This window comes from Pipistrellus kuhlii, unplaced genomic scaffold (assembly GCF_014108245.1).
Source record: "Pipistrellus kuhlii isolate mPipKuh1 unplaced genomic scaffold, mPipKuh1.p scaffold_m20_p_23, whole genome shotgun sequence".
Lineage (NCBI taxonomy): Eukaryota > Metazoa > Chordata > Mammalia > Chiroptera > Vespertilionidae > Pipistrellus > Pipistrellus kuhlii.
The window spans coordinates 6,746,349-6,760,265 of record NW_023425522.1 but is presented as its reverse complement, the minus strand read 5'-3'; the positions used below and the strand labels follow the sequence as shown (position 1 = coordinate 6,760,265).

Here is a 13,917-nt window from a genome sequence, read left to right as displayed (position 1 = left end):
GAACAACTACCGTCAGAGAACTACGTCCATCTGGGCCCAGTTCCCCTATCTGCAAGTTTGGGGAGAAATGGGGGGCTGAATTGGAAAGAATCATGATGAGTTCCAGGAAGAAAATGGGCTGTAGTTACCCGAAAGTTCTTTCTTTTGAAATGCAATGGGAGCCAGTGATTTATCTGGCAATGGGCTGGACTTCTCCTTCCTCCTTGGGGCAAGGAGCCTCCATGGTCACATTCCTTCCTGTCTTTAAATGAAGGAGAGCTCAGGCAAGGATCTAAAAGGCAGCCCACGGGAGAGCGCTGGGCCGCGGTAATAAACACAGAGGAGCCGAGTGTCTGAGTAGTTAGGAGAATTTATTTCTCACAATATCTTCCCTCCACTCGCCTGGAGGTGCCCATGGCAACAGGCATCAGGAGGGCCTCATTCTTCTATCTTCTGTGGGAGAAAAAAAAAAATCGTACACAGGATATGAGTCAAACCCAAGGCAAGGCTGAGTGTCGTCTGCAAGTGGGGCGGTTGCAAGGGCTGGAAGCTCAGGCAAATATTACAGATGCATGACCCATGACCAAAGCAAGGCCCTCAAGCCCGGGGGAAGGAGTCCACCCCCTGGAAAGTGGGGCCTCTGGCCTCGGGGAGGGATGGGAGTGATAAGATGTGGCCCCTGGTCCCTCGCTTTTCTCCTCGCTTTTCTTTTTAAGCCACAGGTTCTGGCTAAAGTAGTGGCATCTGTGAGCCAACGGCTAGCACAGGGAAGAGGCACCCATAGATACCCTCCGAACCCTCCCTGGGGCTCAGCACATCTAGGGAAGAAGTCTGCTCTCACCTGGCCCCCAACATCTCGGCTCTTGGCCCTCAGTTTGTTGACCTGGGACTCGGCGATGTCTGCCCGCTCCTCGGCCTCCTCCAGCTCGTGCTGGGCCCTCCGGCATCTGGACAGCTGTGTGTTGGCCTGCTCCTCCTGAGCAGAAGACAGAGGGGTCCGAGGATGAGCAGGCCCTTACTCTGGCTCTGAGGGCCCAGGCCCTGCAGGCTGCTGAGGAACTGGGGAACCAGGACAGCTTGGGTCTCAGCTTCACGGATGGCAGAGGAGAGAAGGCTGAGCAATCCAGGGGTGAGGATGCAATCTGCACCGCTGTGTCCCTTGCCTTCTCTCCCACAGGAGCTTTTTGAAAGAGACCCAAGTCCAGAGTCCTCCCACGGCACCTGTAGGTGTCAGAGACCCAAGGCCCAAGTCCCCATTGCCCTTCTCCTGCTCCCAGCATCATTTGCCTGTGGCTGGGCCAGTGTCTGGGTCTGTTTTAGCATTAGCCAAGGGTTCCTGACAACGGTGGCCTTCTGGGCCCCCTCAGGCTGGCCAGTCCCCCTGCCACTGTTCTAACGCGATGAGCACGTGTCTCCATGCTACGTAACCAGCGCAGATCTGTCCCTTTGATGTCAAGACAGAACCAACCAGCCCCCCAGGCAGGGAAGAGAACGGGCAAGGAGAGGAGCCCCATGCTCAGGCATTTATCTAGGGCAGGATCCCCCCGTTTTTTTCCCTCAGACCACTGGCCCTGTGGGAAGCTCTGCATACTTTCGCCAGAACAAGGTGCCCGGGCCCTTGAAAGGTGGGAAATGCTACATTCTAGAATGCCTCTTCCACTTTGCAGAGCCAGTTACATGTGACCTACAGAATCTGAGAAATCCTTGCAGTAAAGCAAGCAGTTCAACGTTTTTAAACGCAGCATTTCCAATGGATTTCTTTTCTATAAAAGAAAACCCTCTCCCCATGGTTGTCCTCCCCCCGCTTAACCCCCACCACCTCCACTAGCAGCTTCCTGCTGTTGGCACCCCTCAGGCCCAATGTTCCCAGGAGATACTTTGGGAAATGCCGGTTTCAGCCCATTTCATTTCTTCCCTGCTGGTGTTCCCTGTTCGATGGAGGGCAGATCACAAAGGAAGGACTGGGGTAAGGGCATCACGGAGGGCTCAGAGAGAGCAGGAGTAGGGGTGCGCAGGATGGGGACCAGGAAGGGGAGTGGGATGAGGTGTCAAAGGTCAGGTCACAGGGGCAGGATGGCTGGTGGGATGGGCTGAGGGTGAAGCGAGGCCAGAGGTGGACTAAGATGCGCTGGGGTGGGTGAGATAGTGTGAGCTGGGCTGAGGCCCAGTGAAGGGATGGGGGCAGCTGGTGACATGGGGTGAGGCAAGGGCACAGAGGAGGAGGTGGGCAGGATGTGTTACACAGACCAGGAGAGGGATGGCACAGGTGTCCTTGCTTTATGGCCTGTGAAAACCGCCTGAGCTCTGTGGGCTGTAGGAAACAGGACATACTCCCAGCAGGGCTGGGGGATACTCAGGCCGGTCTGGGTCCACGAGAGCTCCCCCACTTACGGCCTCCTCGGCCTGCCTCTTGTACGCCTTCACTTTGGCCTGCAGCTTGTCCACCAGGTCCTGGAGCCTCAGGATGTTCTTGCGGTCCTCCTCGGCCTGCAAACAGAGAGTCCTGGCCAGGCCCCGGCCGCTGCCGCCTCCCACCAGACCACTCCCCCAGGCCCTGTGCTTCTACCTGGTAAGTCATCTCCTTGACTTTTCGCTCGTATTTGTGAGTTCCCTTCAGAGCTTCAGCTCCCCTTTTCTGCTCAGCATCCAGTTCGTTTTCCAACTCCCTCACCTGGTAAAGAGAATGCGGAATGCAGGCCAGACCGCCCCGGAGATCCATGGCCTGAGTGCCTGTCCTAGCAGGGTGATCTCAGCGTCTCCTCCGAGGATGCAGAAGCCACGTGTACTCACAAGGCCACCACGCCTGCACGCGGTGGGCTCTGTACAAATGAGAACAAGGCACCACTGTGGTCAGGGGCAGCCGCAGGGGCACACGGATCCAGTGTCAGGTCTGGCTTTGCAAGGAAGCCGCTTCCTCTGGCGCCTGCAGCCTGGCCAGAGCTATGCCTCAGCCGGGCTTGCCCAGCAGGCAAAGACTGCATGGCTGCTCCAGGTGGCCCAGCTCCTGACTGAGCGAGGCAGCGGGGGTCCTGGCGAGAACCGGAGCCAGGAGCAGTCCAGGACACGCTCAAGTCCAGGTCAGCTGAGTGAGCTGAAGCAGGGCAGCTGCCCGCACTGGGAATGAGTTTCTGTGCAATTGGGGTGGAAATGACCATTCCTGCCCAAACTTCTGCCCATGTGGGATCGAATGACACCAAAGGCCTGGAAGTGTTAATGTCACAGCTGCGTCCACCTTGCCCGAAGTCTTGGCAACAGAGGACAGCCATCGAGAATGCAGGTCACCAGTGGTGGCCCCAACTCCATGATCAGAGAGAGCCCAAAGGGGGCGTGGGGTGGCAGCCAACGAGTGGGAATCCTGCTGCCATGGGCAGGGCGGCTCTGGGCTTGCGGACTCCCCAGCTCAGCTTTGTAATCTACCAGTGGAAAAGGCCACCACTGGCCCTGGCTCCAAACAAGATCCCACCACCACCCATACCCGGTGGGTCCTGGGAGCTGTCTGCCTTCAGGTTCTACAAAACTTCTTTCCTGGGGGGAACTCTCCAGGCCTCTGTACAGTTTATGAACCCAGCGTAACTGGGCAGCTGGCAATGGGAGGATGTTGAAGGTTCCTCATCCTGCGGGGGTGGGGGAGGGGGGAGGCTGGCTGAGGGACCCCTGCCAACCCAGGATTCACAGAATCCGAGGGTGGCAAGGGATCCCTCAAGGCCTAAGCTCACGCTCATAGAATAGGCCTAGAAATAATTAAAAATAAGCATGTAAAGATATTTTTTTGGAAGCTCCGACTTTCCCAGTGTTGACTTTTGCTACTCATGCTGCATAGTTTCCAGCCAAAAATCCCTTCCCCGTTTCAAGTGTGCCCGTGCTGGGACCACCTCCGGGGGAGGCTGGCTGGGAGAATGACTGTATTTGGGTCTTTCCTGCTGGGATAAGTGGTCTCCTTCTCTCGGTGGCCTCCTCCTCCTCCTCCTCTTCCCCTCCCACTCTTCTATTTCCTTTCTCCCGGGGACAAGAGGCATCTGACAACCTCCTCCACACAGCCCTTCTTCAACATACTAACTGGTGGCGGAGCCCATTTAAAAAACCAATTAAATATACCATCGCAGGCCTAAAGGGAAACAAGCAACAAAGGGACCGAGCAGCAAAGAAATTCAACAACCATGAAGCCTACTCCCAGGTGACAAAGCGCACAGCTGCCGATCACCCTCCCCGGGATGCCCGGATGCCTTCAGAGATGGGGAAGCCAGGGGAGGGAGGGGGGTCCAGGAGTGGGAGGCGGAGGGAGACTCTACAGGACGGGCCACTATTTATCGAAGTGGAGGTTGGTCCAAAATTTAAATCCCACTAAAACGTGTACTGTTTAAATTGTAAACTGTATCTCCACCACCCCCCTTTTTTTTTATGTGGGTCTGAAACTCTATAAAGCCAGAATGCGAACACTTACAAATGTCATCACTGCAGTTTCTGAGGCAGAAGCATTCTACAGTGAATTTGTGTGAGTTGGGGTGGAAGGATGGGCGAAAAGGAAGCAGGTGGGACATTTGGCTCACAGGGAGTTTTGCAAGAAGTCCTCATGCTAAGTCTGAAGTCTGCTTAGTCAATGGCCACTTTCCCACCACCCACTGTGGTACTGCCCAGGGACCGGGAATCACTTTGGGAGGGAGTCCCCTCGGGCCAGCTACCCGGTTCTCCAGCTTCTGGATCTGCTTCTTCCCGCCCTTCAGGGCAAGCTGCTCAGCCTCATCCAGACGATGCTGCAGGTCCTTCACAGTCTGCTCGAGGTTCTTCTTCATCCGCTCCAGGTGGGCGCTGGTGTCCTGCTCCTTCTTCAGCTCCTCGGCCATCATGGCCGCCTGGGTAGTTCATAGAAAACATCCGTGGGCCATCCGCCCATCTCACCCCTCCCCAGAGCACATGCAAGATACTAAGGTTGGTGCTGTGTGTGCTGATACATAGCACTCCCTCACGTTACTAGTCCACCTCTTCAGGAAGCCAGCACTGACAGACTTGGTCTTAAGGAGATGGATCTGCATGTCATGCCCAGGCTTAGAAGCCCCTCCTTCTCCCTCAAGCATCTCTGAGAAGAAAGAATGGAGCTCACGTCCGTGATGGCTTTCTTGGCCTTCTCCTCTGCGTTTCTGGATTCCTGGATAGCGTTCTCCACTTCTGCCTGGCACTGGGCTATGTCAGCTTCCAGCTTCTTCTTGATGTTTATCAGGCTTGTGTTCTACAAGGAAAATTCGGTACCGGGAGTGTAGGTTGTAATTGGATAATACTTCAAGCAATCGGCAGGGAGAGGGCTTGGTGGTGAAGGACATAAAGCATGATCAGGTTCCATTCCTCATTTCCACACGGGGTTTGCTAGACACTGTTTTGGTCTTGACCAAACAGAACATCCCAAGAGAGACCCAAGAATTGCACATGAAATAATTGAATAAAGGATAAAAGTGGGCTTTCAAATATTTGAGGAAGAACAGATTATTCAAAAAGGTGTTGGAAGAAGGAAATGATTTGTTGACCTAGCTATATAAAATGAAAAATAATTCTAATGACCAAAATACCATAAATGGAATTGTAAAAGTGCGGACAAACTGGAATACATTTGCAAATGATTATTACTGAAAAATATTCCCTGCTTAATGTAAAACAAATCAATAAGCAAAAAGGGCAAGAAATAAAAAATAGGTAAGACACAATAGAAGAAATGCAAGTGGCAAAAAAAATGACAAAATGTCTACCTCAGAAATCAAAGAAATAAGAATTTTAAAAAAGGAAATATTTTTAACAATAAAATTGGTCAAGTTTAAAAAAAAATAGCTAAGGTCTTAGAGAATTTATAAGAAAGAGCTCCCAATGGGTAATAAAAATTGGGGCAACTTAATTAAAGATCAGTTTACAGTATATTACAAATTTATTTATTTCTAGAATATTAGGAAAATAATAATAATGGATATATGTGAAAACTTAGTTTACATAAACAGTTTTTCTAATAGTAAATTTTAAAGAAGTTCATCATAGCAGTTTTTCTAACAGCAAATGTTTTTGGTGGAATGATATAAAACATCTAATCAGAGAAATAGTTAAATAAAAATGCCATAATACACAACTAAAATGGACTACTTTTTTGTCATTAAAAACAGTTATAGAAAACTCTCTAAAGAAACATATTCAAGACACACTGCTAAATGAAAATAAGTTGCAAAATGTTTGATCACATTTTTACAAAAAATTTAATATTTATTCACATAGACAAGGGCTTAGCATGAAAGGTCTCAGAATGTTAACAATATGGTTAGCACTTTTCTTCTGCTTCTTTGCTTGTATTCTCTATTTGTCTATAAAGAGAAATTTTTAAAAAAACTTCCATAAAAATGACAAAAGTAATTATTTTGAATGACAATCCTAACTTTCTAAGATTATGGCTTCTACCATGAAGCCTTCTCCAGCCCCTCTATGCAGCCATTCACGCTTCCTTGCTCTGCCTTCCCACAACATGCATGACCTTCTATGTTCAGAAGAATAACACCCCCTGGAGGGAGCCTGGCTGCACCTGGGAGTGCAGCAGCTGCACCCGATCGCTAGCGTCCAGCAGCTCCTGCTCAGACAGCCTGCGGGTCCGCTCCGTCTGTTCCAGGGCCACCTTCATCTCCTCCAGCTCCTCCAGCAGCAGGCCACTTCTGCGCTCCGTGATGGCCAGCTGCTCCTTGAGGTCCTCGTTGCTCCGCAGGGCGTCGTCCAGCTGCAGCTGGGAGTCCTGCAGGGGGCAGCAGGGGTGAGGCCGGAGCCCACAGGCCAAGGGCCCAGTCGCCTCCCCCTCCCCAAGGCCCCACAGTCACCTTGAGCTGGCCCTGGACTGTGCGCAGGTGCTTCTGGGTCTCTGCCAGCTGGCGGTTGGAGTGGCCCAGCTGGATCTCCATCTCATTGAGATCTCCCTCCATCTTCTTCTTCAGCCTCAGGGCATCATTCCGGCTCTGGATCTCCGCATCCAGCATGCTCTGCATGGCCTCTGCCGCCCGCTGGCTGTTTCTCTTTAGCTGCTCGATTTCTTCATCCTTTTCCGTGACCTTTCGGTCAAGCTCGGATCTTACCTGGCTCAGCTCTAGCTGGACACGCAAAATCTTGCTCTCTTCATGTTCCAAGGAGCCCTGGTAAAAGCACAGGAGCGATTGGAAGTGCTGTGGACACGTGAATGGATATTTTCTGCTGTTAAGAGAAAACTAGAGGCCCAGTGCACAAAATTCGTGCACAGGTAGGGTCCCTAGGCCTGGCCAGTAATCAGGACCTTCTGGCTGCCAGCCAGGACCTTCCTTTGTTCTGTGCTGCCTCCTAGTGGTCAGCACATGTCATAGCAAGCAGTAGGACTCACAGTAGGTTGCACTCCAGGGACAATTTGCATATTAGCCTTTTATTATATAGGATGGGTAGGATAATAACACCCATTTTACAGATGAGTAAAAAACACTCAAGAAGCTCAAATGACTTGCTCCTGAATGTCCCTTCTAGTAATAAAACTGGAACTAAGCCTTTTTATTAGCAACCAGGTCTTGAGGGGGGAATTAGGGAACATTTTATTGAGTGTGTCTTTTTAATAAGGCTATAAGTCAGGAGCCAACCTATTCTCTAAAATGTCAGGGCAATTGCTCTCCCTTTATCCCTTTGTAAAACTTGACAAATTTACGCACATTTCCCTAGAAGCTTCTCGAGAGCGCTGCCCTGCACTGGCCTCAGCTGAGTGTGAGCTCAGGTCACTGCACTGTGGTCAGTGCAGGACACCCAGTAGCTAGAGGTGATCATGTGCTATGTTAAAAACCAGTGCTTTGGATGTGTGGTGAAGGATTTCTTGCTTTCCAAGAGGAAACACTGAAGACATAACAAACAAGTGTATTTATCTTCAAAAGGGAAGACAGGATGGACTATGGGACACAGAGGACACAGCAGAGCCCAGCTGTCTCCCGGGGCTTCCCAGCAGGAAGCCCCCCCCCCCTCGCCCAGGGGTGCGCTGGCCTCTCCTTCAGAGCCCACTCTCCTGAGCTCCCATGTGCTGCGTCCCAGAACTTGCCTCCACCTCCTCGAGAGCAGCCTGGAGCTCCAACTTTTCCTGCTCCACTTGCTTCTTGGTCTTTTCCACTTCCTGAAGATGCTTGCCAGTTTCCGCCATTTGCTCGGTTAGGTCTGAAATCTCCTCTGCAAAGGACAGGCTTGATTTAGGCTGCGCAGGCTCTGAGGGGCAGCGCAGGCCTCGGCAGGCAGCTGAGGGTGAGCGATTCACTCAGAACATTCACGTGGGAGAGAGCAGGCGAAGCTGTCGGGTGAGGTGTGAGTGGAGGGAGGTGGGTTGCCACACCTGAACTGTGCAGAGAGCCAGTGAAAGAGCACCCAAACCTCCCAAAGCTCTGCATGGCCCAGAGGACGGAGGAGAGAGTGTGGAGAGCATGCACAGGCTGGCATGCCGCACTGAGGCGGGATTGGGGAAATGTTCTCCCACGGGGACCTCAGAGCCCCACTGTGCCCTCTGGTTTAGAAGATGCGACTTTCTGCCACTGTGCCTTTCACAGGAGGCCTCAGGCCTCACAGTGGACTGACCAGATGTGCGGATTTGGGGGCAGTGAAAAGGAGGAGGAGTCCGGAGGTGGTTGTGCTCATGGTGGAGGGGTGGCTGGCTGAGAAGGGGCATATTACACGCGTGTGGTGGTCAGAGAGCTCACCTTGCAGATTTTTAAATTTTCATTTTATTTTATTTTTTAGAGAAAAAGAGAAACATCGATTGGCTTCCTCCCGCATGCACCCCAACTGGGGATGGAACCCACACCTTTATATGCCTAGACCTGCCACCTTTTGGTGTATCTGACGATGCTACAACGAGCTGAGCCACATCGGCCAGGGCTCACCTTGCAGATTTTTGTTCTCCCGCCTCAGTGTCTCCAGCTGATCCACCACCTCCTCGTAGGCGTTCCGCATCTTGAAGATCTCGGTACTCAGGGACCTGGACTCTTTCTGAGCTGCTTCCAACTCAGCTTGGCCCTCATCCAGCTTCTGCTTCCACTCTGCCAGGACCTGGGGGAGTGAGAGGGGGGAGAGACACACAGGGCATGAGAGGGGCAGGAAGGGCAGGGGACTGTCTGCAACACCGAGGTTTACCCTTCCATCCTTAGGACCAGGGAGACAGGGGCCCCTTCTAGAGCAGCCCCCACGCTCTGATATCCCTGCCATGATCCACCGGGTTCTTAAAGGTGTTTTCATCTCAAAGGAAGCAGAATTAGCTTTAACTAAAGAGAGAATTCCCTTTCGAGGGACTGTCACCAACGTCAAGTGACACGGTCCATCCCCAAGCTCCCCGGACGGGCCATCCTGCCCTGCAGGCTGTGTGAGCCCCTCACACGTGGGCATGAGGGCCATCACTCTCATCATGGGAGGAAGGACCTTGTCGAAGTTCCTCTGCTTCTTGTCCAGGGTGGCACAGGCGGCGTTGGCCCGCTCCAGGCCCAGCATCAGGTCGTCCACTTCACCCTGGAGCCGCTGCTTGGTCTTCTCCAGGGACGCGCACTTGGCGCTCACCGCCTCCGTGTTCTCCTCCGCCTCCTGGAGCCTCTGGGCCAGCTTTTTCCTAAGAGAACCAGACGTGTCTCCCTTGGCAAAGGTGGACTATCTCAGGAGGACCATACAGGAAGAGAAACAAGCAGCCTACAGGGACTGGACCTGGACAAGAGCAAGACCTAGAGTTTGATGAATAGAAAGGATTTATGTAACATCTGAAGGGTCTCAAAGAGCTTGGCCACCGAGGGGGCACCGGGGAACTGGGTCGAATAGAAGGTACTCATAGGAAGGACAGGAGCACCTACGTGGATGCTCAGAAAGCTAGGGCCTGGGGGGAAGGGGCGTTCCAGGGAGGGCTGGTTCACTGTTCCTTTGCCTGTGCCTCGGGGTCCCCTCTCCTATGTAACCTGGGGCCGTACTTGGCCTCCTCCAGCTCCTCGGTGCGCTGGATGGCATCCGTCTCGTACTTGGTCCTCCACTGGGCAACCTCGCTGTTGGCCTTGGACAGCGCCCTCTGCAGCTCGGCCTTGGCCTCCTGCTCCTCCTCATACTGTTCCCGCAGCAGGTCACAGTCATGGCGGGAGGACTGCAGGGCGTGAGCCAGGGCGTTCTTGGCCTGTGGGAATCGCAGTGGTGACAAAGACATGACACAGACATGTGGCCGTTTCCCAGGTCACGGTGTTTTCACATAAACCAGCACTTCCCCAAGTTGAATCGATATTTCCTTGCTGCCTTCCCAAACTTCGCTGTCACAGCGCCTCGCCTATTGTGTTCCCTTAATTTTTAGAAAGATGACTCCTTTGTTCTATATTTAATTTTATTTAATTATATTTAGTTTAGAAATAAACTGTCACACTACCGCAGGTGGGACACCGTTAATAGGTGCCACGATGAGAAGGCACCCCTAAGAATCAACGCAATGGAAGTGAGGCAGCAGTGTCGCATTCTACGTGGGTCAGTACTGGGCCGCTGTGGCTCTGTGCCCGGGGCCTGCCCCCTAGGGGTCAGTAAGTAAATAGCCAAGTGCTAGAGAGCTGTCGTCCTCATGTGATCAGAAGAACTGAAACAGAAGTCGATGCAATGCTGTGGAGCCCTGTGACTGTGAAAACCCAAAGGCATCTTTGGTGCAACTGCCCTACGTCTGTGCACCCGATCTGTGCCATTCCCACGCTCCACCTCCTCCTCCTGAGAGGAGGCCATGCCCAAGGCCTCACACCCATCCCTGTCTGGGCAGGACCACGGATGGTTTAGCGCTCATCACACCAGTCACAAACACTCTGCGGAACCACCGAATGCAGCAAGCAACTTAGACATCTGCATCCCTTTAAAGACACATAAACAGCCAAAACCGGTTTGGCTCCATGGATGGAGCATCAGCCTGCAGACTGAAGGGTCCTGGGTTCGATTCCGGTCAAGGGCATGTACCTTGGTTGCGGGCACATCCCCAGTGGGGGGTGTGCAAGAGGCAGCTGATGGATGCTTCTCTCTCATCGATGTTTCTAACTTTCTATCCCTCTCTCTTCCTCTCTGTAAAAAATCAATAAAATATATATATTTTTAAAAAGACACATAAACAACAAGACTTTGCGGAGGAGAAGGTAGCGACCACGGTGTCCTGGCCTGAGGACGGCGCACTCCGTTAGCAGACCTGCTCCTGACCTCCTCGGGCTCCGGTTCTCACTGCTCCCTGGCCCTCTCCGTACAACGGAAAGGTGGAGACACATGTAGCTCTGGCACTTTTAGGCAGAACGTGAGAGACTTCCAAAGCAGGCGTCTTCAAACTACGGCCCGCAGGCCATATGTGGCCCGCAGAGGAGTCTGATCCGGCCCGCCAGGTTTTTTGGGCAGTGAGCGCAGCCGAGATGTTACAGTAGGAATTAGTAGTTCATATAGTCCGGCCCTCCAGCTCTCTGAGGGACCGTGATCTGGCCCCCACTTTAAAAAGTTTGAGGACCCCTGTTCCAAAGGATGGCTCCAGAAGGCATTGCTGGTGCACGAGGCCCTTAGAATTACGAGGCCCTTAGAATTACAATTACACACGTCTGGGGACTCCTGGATTCTCACTCTAATGAGCAGCTTCACTAAGCACCTGCTGAGTGCTCTGTCCTACTGTGCACGATTCCTGCTGTTTACAACTACAGCGGGAATTATTCCTGCCCTCCAGGGGTTTACAGATCAGTGAGAGCCCTGCAATACAAACATAAACGGCTAATACTGGCATCAGGAACACGATGGTGGCGTGTATGTTTATGTCGATGTCGCAGGGCTGTCTCTACAATCAGGCAATTTTTTCTGGGGGAGGGCAGCTTGCAATTGGGTATGGCAGCAGGGGCTACCCAAAGTGTGCAGAAGAAAGAGGAGGCCATCTTGAGGGCTCAGATGAATTGCTAGGCAGCGTGAAAGAATACACACAGGCAGGGATGTCAGGCCAAGGCATTGGGGGTTGGGGGGAAGGGCGAAAGGGATGTCCCTAGCTGGAGAGGGAAGTGCATCAGAGCCCTCTGGGGGACAGAGGACCCAGAGGATGGAGCCTTCTGGAAGAGTTTTCTAGGGCTGAGGAAGGAGGTCTGATGCCAAGATCCCCTCACCTTGCAGACCCAGCTCCTGCACACTGCAGGCAGAGGGCAGGCACCCGCATCTGTGATGCAGCCCACCTCCCACCAGCCCCGAGGCCTCCCCTCTGTCAGGTGCTATCAGACGCTGCCATCCCAGGAAGGTGGTCCTTACCTTGGTTTCTTCGTCCAGTTGCCTCTTCAGCTCCTCCAGCTGCTGGGTGAGGGCCTGCTTGCCTTTGGTGAGCTGTGAGACCAGCACCTCCTTCTCCTCCACTTGGTGGCTCAGCTCCCCTAACGCACGGATGGGGTGCCGGTCAGCCTTGCGCCTGCCTTCCCCCGGGCCCGCCGCCCCCGCACTGCAGCGCCCCACTGGGCCTCACCGTTTTGGGTCTGCAGTCTCGCCTTCTGCATGTTCAGATCGTGGATTAGCTGTGTCTGCTGGTCGTCCTTGGCTTTGATTTCATTAAACTGGTCTTCTACGGTCCGGCACAGTCTCTCCACGTTACTCTTAAAAACAAGCCCATGTGAGTGGGGAATGGGTTTTTGGTGTCCAAAATGGCCCAGGCCCGTGGTAGGCAAACTGTGGCTCACGAGCTACATGCGGCTCTTTGGCCCCTTGAGTGTGGCTCTTCCACAAAACACCACGGCCTGGGCAAATCTATTTTGAAGAAGTGGCGTTAGAAGAAGTTTAAGTTAAAAAAATTTTGACTCTCCAAAGAAATGTCAATTGTTGTCCTGTTGATATTTGGCTCTGTTGACTAATGAGTTTGCCGACCACTGGCCCAGGCTGTCTGACAGATTAGTTAAATGATAATATAGAGAGCACCCAGAGGTAAGTTTTCAAAAGTCATTTCCCGTGTGCTGTGTTTTTGTTTGTGGTTGTTGCTTAATCACCAATAGCTGGGAACAGCATGCCCGGCAGACAAGTATTTAGTGATTTGTGAGCAAACCTTTGAGAAAACACCACTCACAGGAGCCCCGGGATCTCCTTCTAACATAAGCAGCTCTATTGCCATGTCAATAGCACGACCTCCTGATGTGTCTGACTGCAGCAATATAATGAGCATCTCATTAATCACTCATAAAGTTCCCTGCGGCTGCTGGCTGTCCTTTTTCTTTTTTGAAATTCATTAAAAAACTTTGAATATGCCATAGACCTCTTCCCTCCTCTCCCACATCATTTAACATAAAATGAATATATGGAGCCTATATTTGTCCTTGGGCTGCGAAGTGTGAGATGACAGCAGGAGAGGCAGGGACGGTAGATTCAGAGAAAGACCTTGAGGAGCTCAGGCATCTTTGAGAAGATGATTTACGCGCGTGGAACCATTAAATCGGGATAGTCCACAAAGGGATGGGGACTCACAAAGAGAAAAATCAAAGGATTCAACAACGTAAAAAAAATATAAGGCAATAGCTCAGACTGTGTGACTCAGTGGTTGAGCATTGACCTATGAACCAGGAGGTCACGGTTTGCTTCCCTGTCAGGGCATATGTCCAGGTTGCAGCTCAATACCCAGTAGGGGGCATGCAGGGGGCAGCTGGTTGATGATTCTCTCTCATCACTGATGTTTCTAAAGCCCTCTCTCTTCCTCTCTGAAATCAATAAAAATATATTTTTAAAATAAGGCGCCATAAAGTTCTTCTTGTACTGAATATTAAAAGTGAGAACTGAGAGCATGGTGCTATGACAGGGAGGCAGTAGAGTGGGGCTGGTTGTAGGCACAGCATGTGAGTGATGCTGAAGTTTCCTGTAACCCACCCATCCTGCAGCCTGGCTTGGCTTGGCTTGCTGGGGCAGGAGGGTAGGGAGGGGAGTGGGAGGGAGAAAGAGAAGGAGAATACATACAGA

At 52.2% G+C, this 13,917-nt stretch overlaps 1 protein-coding gene across 1 annotated transcript in view; it reads right to left on the bottom strand.

Moving 5' to 3' along the window:
• Positions 1–334: 334 nt before the first annotated feature.
• Positions 335–13,917, bottom strand: part of LOC118726915 (myosin-13) — a 53,891-nt gene continuing 40,308 nt past the window's right edge. Inside the window, exons 27-40 of the mRNA XM_036452241.2 lie at positions 12,446–12,572; positions 12,238–12,356; positions 9,930–10,126; positions 9,397–9,580; positions 8,865–9,030; positions 8,036–8,160; positions 6,813–7,121; positions 6,527–6,730; positions 5,078–5,203; positions 4,659–4,829; positions 2,546–2,650; positions 2,371–2,466; positions 821–955; positions 335–432 (exon numbers count right to left, since the gene is read on the bottom strand). Coding sequence (XP_036308134.1) covers positions 418–432; positions 821–955; positions 2,371–2,466; positions 2,546–2,650; positions 4,659–4,829; positions 5,078–5,203; positions 6,527–6,730; positions 6,813–7,121; positions 8,036–8,160; positions 8,865–9,030; positions 9,397–9,580; positions 9,930–10,126; positions 12,238–12,356; positions 12,446–12,572 — 2,079 coding nt within the window. The 3' untranslated portion in view covers positions 335–417. The remainder of the gene's footprint in view (positions 433–820; positions 956–2,370; positions 2,467–2,545; positions 2,651–4,658; positions 4,830–5,077; positions 5,204–6,526; positions 6,731–6,812; positions 7,122–8,035; positions 8,161–8,864; positions 9,031–9,396; positions 9,581–9,929; positions 10,127–12,237; positions 12,357–12,445; positions 12,573–13,917) is intronic.